The 8,054-nt window shown below is 46.0% G+C and overlaps 1 protein-coding gene across 1 annotated transcript; it reads right to left on the reverse strand.

The window, feature by feature from the left end:
- Nucleotides 1-661: 661 nt before the first annotated feature.
- On the reverse strand, nucleotides 662-2,964 carry LOC139541064 (probable ATP-dependent RNA helicase DDX27). The gene is made up of 4 exons (XM_071345259.1): nucleotides 2,854-2,964; nucleotides 2,407-2,536; nucleotides 1,969-2,122; nucleotides 662-827 (listed from the first exon to the last, which is right to left on the reverse strand). The coding sequence occupies exons 1-4, from the start codon at nucleotides 2,962-2,964 to the stop codon at nucleotides 824-826; spliced, it is 399 nt and encodes a 132-aa protein (XP_071201360.1). The 3' UTR covers nucleotides 662-823.
- Between the last annotated feature and the right edge of the window lie 5,090 nt (nucleotides 2,965-8,054).

Raw genomic sequence — 8,054 nt, forward strand, 5'->3', positions numbered from 1 at the left:
ACACACTGATCTGAATGACACGTGCGCGCACACACACACACACACACACAAAATACACATACACACATATGACCACAGGAACACACTACCATGTATTTGAATACACACAATATGCTGCTTTTTACCTGAGCCTCCGAGTAGGCCATGGCCCTCTCCTCTCTCTCCAGGCGCATCACGGCGTACACGTCCTTCTCCAGCTTCTCAATCAGGTCTCGGAATTTTTAAATCACCTCTGAAGAAGAGAGAGAACAGCTCAGTCATCACAAAAGCACAACCAGAGAAAAAAGATCAATTGACCTTGTGGCCATCAAATTGAATAATCCTTTAAGAATAACATAAAATTCTACAAATTTGGAGGACTAGAGTCCCTCTTGAATGAGGAGTAGGTATGCAGAGGTTCCTTTTATTTTATTTAGTCAGATGAGTCCCGTTGCAATAGAATCGACTTCAACATTTTTAAAACTTTAGAAATGAATCCTTACCTTCCTTTCAGTAATCAGTGATCTGAATTGTTTGAATTCTTAAAATTAACAGGGTGATATCCCTGCCTATACCTATCCAAACACTTATAGATATTATCTCAAGTACACAAGGAAGGAAAGATGCATTTCTGCACTATTTTAAAAGGGTCCTGGCGTTGAGCTTTTACCTTGTGCCAGGACACGGGCCTTCACAGGAGTATTGGCCTTCCAGACAATGTCCTTGAGCATCTACCTCTCTGTCTCGCCCACCATGGACACAGAGCAACCCACCTTGCCGGATCTGGCTGTGCGGCCCACCCTGTGAATGTAGTGCTTCATTGTGTTGGGCATGGTGAAGTTGATCACCTGTGGAGGAGAACGACGATGTTAGCGGGTGCATCTCAATCTGAAAATGGCTTCATCGGCATGGTCAAGTTGATCATCTGAGGAGAAATGGTTAATTTCTACAGTGAAGGGCAGCTTTTATATAAACTATAGCCACAAGTAGGATGGAAAATGAACACCGGCCAAACGCGGGCAAATTTTGTCATTGGTGGGTAAGAATGACTATTTCATTTGCCACGTTGGTGGGTAGTCACAGAGCATTTGGGAACCGTTTTTTCAATCAAAAGCCCACGTAGAAGTTGGTCACAATTGACAAGAAAAGCTACTAAAGTGTGACTTTGTCGTCGTGTTTCTTGGCCAGTTACATAGTTTTGTTCACACACTAGGTTGTTTTTCAATGTTAGTTTGAGTTTGCTGCTAGGAAGACAAGAGTGTGCCCAGTTAACACGGTAACGTCCCGTCCTTTAAAGGGACAGCTGAAATGTTCGTGCTTGATTGAGAATGTAATACATACTAGTAATACATTTTTGCTTTAGAAACATTACAAAGCATGCTCATCCATTGATTTAAAAAAATGTATGTAAAAATATATATTTGGGCTGGTAAATATTGAGTGGCTGGTAGATTTTTTGCTGGCTGACCCAAAAATGTATTTCCCACCCTGACCTCACTCACTTATCTCAGCACAACAGAACAAAAATCTTGCACCAGCTACTCGATTAATTTCTGAGAAAAGATGCCTGGGTATGTATTATGCATACTTATTATTTTAGCAATGTCAAATGCCTGATTGACACAAAACAAACGACACAAAACGTAGTTTCATTTCACATTGTCCTTTTCAGCACGGTTGCCGCAACTATGGTTGATGCGTAACCAGGCCAGCTCAGTACAGCTCGACTTCGCTTGGTCCAATAGTGTAAATCAGGGAATAGTGTGTAAGTAGGTAATAGTGTATAATACTGTAAGTGTTACAGGGGAGCTACCCTGTAGCATCGCAAAAAGAGTAGGTTTTAAGCTGCTACACTGGATGCATAGCTTTTGCATAGCAATTTATCAAGTGTTCTTGGGCGTGAGCCGCACGTTCAATTGTTGAAAATAAAAACAGTGTAATTCTTTGCGGAGCGGTGTAAGGCCAGTTAGTTGGAAAGTGTCTAGGTACCTGAGGCTCTCCAGTCTCTGGGTCTGGGACAGGTTCCCGTGCAGCTTCCCCACCTTTAGCCCCATCAGGCCCAGGAGGATGTGCATCCGTTGGGCCTGCTTCTTAGTCTGGGTGAACACCATCACGTGGTCCTGGAACGTCTGCGTCAGCAGGGCTGAGACACACAGACATAGACACAGGAGATAAACACAAAACACACACAGGCAGGAGACACAAGAGACACACATGCACAGACTGGTGACACACCCACAGTTAGTCGAGATTGCTACATGTATCAGAAAGTTCAATGTTCACCTTTTTCAACCGCATGGTTTTCCATTTCTGTTCAATGGAAAATGACGAAGGTGAAAAGGGTGAGCAGTGAACTTTCTGCTACATGTTGTACTTTACTTCACAATAACTCAGCACTGTATTGTGATAGTTGTCCAGACAACTCACCGCCCACAACGGCCTCCTTGTCTCCTTTCTTGGCTGGTCGGATCCTGACAAACTCCTGTAGGGCGCCACGTCTGTGTTGCTTTTCACAAAGATTACGCACTGGCTGCTTCAGAGAGACCCGACGCCAAGTCTTTCACCTGGAGGACAAAGAGAGAGAAAGATAACACCATTTCAATAAACAATGCAGCCACTGGAGGGTAAAGTAATGGAAAAACAAAGCAACAACGATCAGAATCTAATTGAACAATATGCCATATTTGTCAGCACAAACCATATTGGCATACCATCACCAGACACTACCACACATGACCAAACTCATCAGCCAATCATCAAGATGACGGCGACAAGTCGAATCAGGTGAGTTAATGCTGAGCTGGAACAAAAGCCTGCACACCCTGTAGCTCACCAAGACCGGGTTTGGTGACCAATGTGATAATAAAGGAATACAGGTTGTGTCTGTATTCCTCGCTCATGGTGGCAGAGAAGAGCATGGTCTGTCTGGTAGGCACACATCCTGATGATCTCCTTCATCTGCTCCTCAAAGTACTCATCCAGCATCCTGCAAATTATGGACACTTTTACGGTGCGGAAATAACAAAATATTTAATGATATCCAATTGGTAGTTACAATCTTGTCACATCGCTGCAACCCCCCAACGGACTCGGGAGAGGCATGCGTCCTCTGAAACATGACCTGCCAAGCCACACTGCTTCTTGACACACTGCTTGCTTAACCTGAAAGCCAGCCGCACTAATGTGTCGGAGGAAACCACATCCAACTGACGACCAAAGTCAGCCTGCAGGCGCCCGGACCGCCAACAAAGAGTCGCTAGATCACGATTAGCCAAGGAAATCTCTAACCAAACCCGGACAGCACTGGGCCAATTGTGCGCCGTCCCATAGGGCTTCCAGTCACGGCTGGCTGTGACAGTCTGGGATCGAACACGAGGCTGTAGTGGCTCCTCAGCACTGCGATGCAGTGCCTTAGACCGCTGCGCCACCCGGGAGTCCAGAGAATGCACTTATTTTTCACTAGAAAAAAAAGTGAGTCTGAAATCTGTCCGTATTCACGGAAAATGCTTTAAAATGTTTTGCAACAGAAACAAAAATGACCGTTTCTTATAGGACAAGTCCAGGTACTCTGTTTCAGTTTTTCTTCTGTTTCGTGCCTAATGAACACAACCCCGAATTGCTATGTTTAAAAAGCAATTATATTTGGGTGAAAATGTATTCAGTCCATAAATAAATGGGTCCTATCTGCAGTGCATTTGGAAAGTATTCAGACCCCTTTCTTACTTTACAGCCTTATTCTAAACTTGATTAAATTGTTTTAATTCTCATCAATCTACACACAATATCCCATAATGACAAAGCAAAAACAGGTTTTTATACAGAGTTGCAAATGTATTAAAAATAAAAAAATGAAATATCACATTTACATAAGTATTCAGACCCTTTACTCCGTACTTTGTTGAAGCACCTTTGGTACCAATTACAGCCTCGAGTCTTCTTGGGTATGACGCTACAAGCGTGGCACACCTGTATTTGGGGAGTTTCTCCCATTCTTCTCTGCAGATTCTCTCAACATCTGTCAGGTTGGATGGGGAGCGTCGCTGCACAGCTATTTTCAGGCCTCTCCAGAGATGTTCGATCGGCAAGTTTGGGCTCTGACTGGGCCACTTAAGGAAGCCGCTACTGCATTGTCTTGGCTGTATGCTTAGAGTTTTTGTCTTGTTGGAAGTTGAACCTTCCCCAGAAATTGTGGTCCTGAACATTCTGGAGCAGGTTTTCAGCAAGGATCTCTGTACTTTGCTCTGTTAATCTTTCCCTTGATCCTGACTAGTCTCCCAGTCCCTGCCGCTGAAAAAAACCCTCAGCACGATAATGCTGTTATGTAACAAAATGTGGGAAAAGGTAAGGGGTCTGAATACTTTCCAAAGGCATTGTAAATCTTGGTGGAGCAAACTCCCCCAAAATGGTTTTGATGCATGCCAGCAAAGCTACTACACAACACAACACTAAACAATACATTAATTGCATAATTATGGTGACAAAAGGTGCCCACAAACTTTTGAAATGTAGTGACAGAATTCAGAACATGGGCCATTTTTACAGTATTCTCCCTGTACACCAAGTCAAAACCGTAGGATAACATACTTACATGCTGACCACACCACATGCATCACGTGCGCGAGCTTTGCAAAATAAATATACACATACATGTTATTCAATCATTGCACCCACACAACTTGCGCGCGTCAACGAGGGTCTGCATAGCCAGGCGCTAAAATAGAAGTTGGTTCTATTTGTAACGCTTGATGCGCTGAAAATCCCGCCTCTCCCATCTCCTCATTGGTTTTTAGAAGCATATACCCACGTGGGTGATTGAAAGATGAACTGAGGTCCACACTCCAGTTGGTGGTGGTAATGCACCTTAGTTGGTTGCCAACCGCCATATAAAGTTCAAAGAAGAATTAGAAGCCTGAAGGAGGGATTAATAGAAACAAACTTGGTTTACCCTTTTATCTGTGGAGTTAGTTGGAGTAGGCAAGCTAGCTAGTTAGTTTAATGGTAACTTATGCACAGTCAATATCATGTTCGTGCCCACATGGGCATGGTTGAGACGGCCCCTTTTCTACCCAAGCATAAAAGCCCCTGTGACGCAATTCACACCAGACCATGCAAACCACAGTGTAAGCCAGGTGTTACAAATGGTTTGAAACTACAACTCAACCAAAAGACCAGACGGCGTGGAGCGTGAGCTACACGGCTGGAAATGAACTCTGAACTATTGATCACAAAAGAGAATTCTAGACTACAGCCTATATCAGTCTGCATCTGAAAATTTGCTTAAGTCTAGTCCGAGAACACTGACGACAACGCAGAAGCATCTATAAAGTGAGATGAACCTCACACCACTACGACCTCGAAGATTCTACAAAGGACAATGGCAATCTCTACTGGACAAACCAGAATCTTACCTCATCGACCAACTATCGAAGCCAGCTTCACGTAAAAACATTGCATTACTTTTCGAACTAGCGATTTATTAGTGGCATATGTATTTGCATTTCCGTGAGAGTAGCTTCCCCATTGTCCTAAAGACCGAATTATTTGTCTCCTTTCCTTCCACCCCCTTTTCTCTCTGTATCTATTGTGTTATAACCAAACTGTCATGTTTTGTTAAGTCCTCTAGGGACAGTATTTACTGTATAATGTTAGAATGTTTTATATATTCTGTAATTGTTTAATTAGCTAGTAAATAAATAATTGAGCCAATTTGTATATGGATGATTCATCAAGTAAAGTCTGGATTCGTGCAGACGAAGGAATTACGACGTTCAAGAACAAAACTGATCGAGGAAAATCTCATTAACAAGCGACTGTTTTGACAAGATTCAAAAATATCAGAAGAGTTATTTTCGGGAAATAATAACTCTGTAACGACATTTTCCTGTGGTGCCCCGAATTCCTAGTTAATGTTTACATGATTAGTTTAATCACGTAATAATTAAACCTAGAGAATTGATTTGATAATATAACAGTCTTCACTTTTAATTGTCACGACTTCCACCAAAGGTGGCTCCTCTCCCTGTTCGGGCGGTGCTAGGCGGTCGTCGTCGCCGGCCTACTAGCTGCCACCGATCCATTTTTCCTTTTCGTTTGTGTCTGTCTGTATTGTTTACACCTGTGTCTTGTTAGTTGATTTCGGTGGGTATATTTACCTCCGCTGCCTGCGAGTCTTTGTGCGGGATTGTTTTCTGTGGTGACGTTATTTAGGGGTGCGTGTGCACCAGGGGGTTTCTTTTCTCTCGGCAGTTTTGCAGTTTTGGTATTGAGTTTAGTAGTAGAGGTTTCTCCTCTGTGTGTGTTACGCTTTATTCCCTGTGTGTGTGGCACTCGTTTTGTGCGCGTTTTAGTCCCATGTTATAGTTGTGTTGGGACTGCTCATTAAACTTTTGCCACTGGGATTTCCTTGCTCTCCTGCTCCTGATTCCTGCACCTCCCTCCGTTAGGAGGCACCTTAACAGAATCCCGCACCAACAGCTATGGAATCAGCAGGAGCTGACGCTCTCCACTTCTATGGAGGAGCGCATTCAACACCACACCACCGTTCTCCATCGTCTCGGGACCACTATGGATCAAGTGATGGCGACGATGGAGAGATGGGAGATAGGCGGTTCTGCCTCCACCTGCCACACTCCAATCAGCACCACCACCTTCTCCGGCGCCATCCGGACCCAGCGGTATTCGGCTCGCGCTCCCAAGAGAGTACGATGGGACGGCTGCCGGATGCAAGGGTTTTTTGCTCCAGCTGGAGCTTTACCTGGCAACCGTGCACCCGACTCCTTCGGGAGGTGAGAGTGTGAACACCCTCGTCTCCTGCCTGTCCGGCAAAGCTCTGGAGTGGGCCAACGCGGTCTGGGATGGACCAGACTCAGCGAGGGACCACTACCCAGAGTTCACCTGCAGTTTCCGGGCCGTGTTCGTGGCCGCAGGCGCAGGGTGGAACGACAGGGCCCTGGTTGACCACTATAGGTGCAGCCTACGTGAGGACGTCCGCAGGGAGTTAGCATGTAGAGACGCTACCCTCACCCTGGACCAGCTAGTGGACATGTCCATCAGGTTGGACAACTTGCTGGCTACACACGGGCGTCCGGATCAGGTCCTGTTGGTTCCACCCCCCAGCGCCTCCGCTCCAACCCCCATGGAGTTAGGGGGTGCTGCAGCGAGGGCGATCGGAGGAGGAGCCTCTTCCTGCACTGGGTGTGGTCGGAGAGGGCACACTGCCGACCGATGCTGCAGGAGCTCGTCTGGGAGTTGAGACGACAGGCCGAGTACTATTTGGGCACCCCAGGTGAGTCAGCACCAGGCTCACCCAGAGCTCCCTGTTGGTCACATGTATGTGTTAATCTCTTTCCCTGAGTTTTTTTCCCCATTCCCAGCATAAGGTGCTAGTAGATTCAGGCGCAGCGGGGAATTTCATGGACTGCGGTTTCACGCATAGGTTAGGGATTCCCCTGGTTCAGATGGACAAGCCATTCCATGTGCACTCTCTAGAGCAGGGGTGTCAAACTCATTCCACGGAGGGCCTAGTGTCTGCAGGTTTTTGGTTTTTCCTTTCAATAAAGCACTAGACAACCAGGTGTGGGGAGTTCCTAACTAATTAGTGATGTTAATTCATCAATCAAGTACAAGGGAGGAGCGAAAACCCGCAGACACTCGGCCCCCCGTGGAATGAGTTTGACACCTGTGCTCTAGATAGTCGACCATTAGGGTCAGGGGTAGTCAGGGAGTCCACGGCTCCACTGGACATGATTACGCAGGAGGGTCACGAGGAGAGAATTAGTCTCTTCCTCATTGATTCACCTGCATTTCCGGTGGTGCTGGGGATTCCCTGGTTGGCCCTTCACAACCCCACTATTTCGTGGCAACAGAGGGCTCTAAAGGGGTGGTCAGAGTGCTCAGGTAGGTGTGTGGGAGTTTCCATCGGTGCAACGACGATGGAGAGTCCAGACCAAAGCTCCACCGTGCGCATTCCCCCCGAATATGCAGATTTGGCTATCGCTTTCTGTAAAAAGAGGGCGACCCAATTACCACCCCATTGACGAGGGGATTGTGCGATAAACGCCGCACTTCCCAGGAGT

Source organism: Salvelinus alpinus, chromosome 2 (assembly GCF_045679555.1).
Source record: "Salvelinus alpinus chromosome 2, SLU_Salpinus.1, whole genome shotgun sequence".
Taxonomy (NCBI): Eukaryota; Metazoa; Chordata; class Actinopteri; order Salmoniformes; family Salmonidae; genus Salvelinus; species Salvelinus alpinus.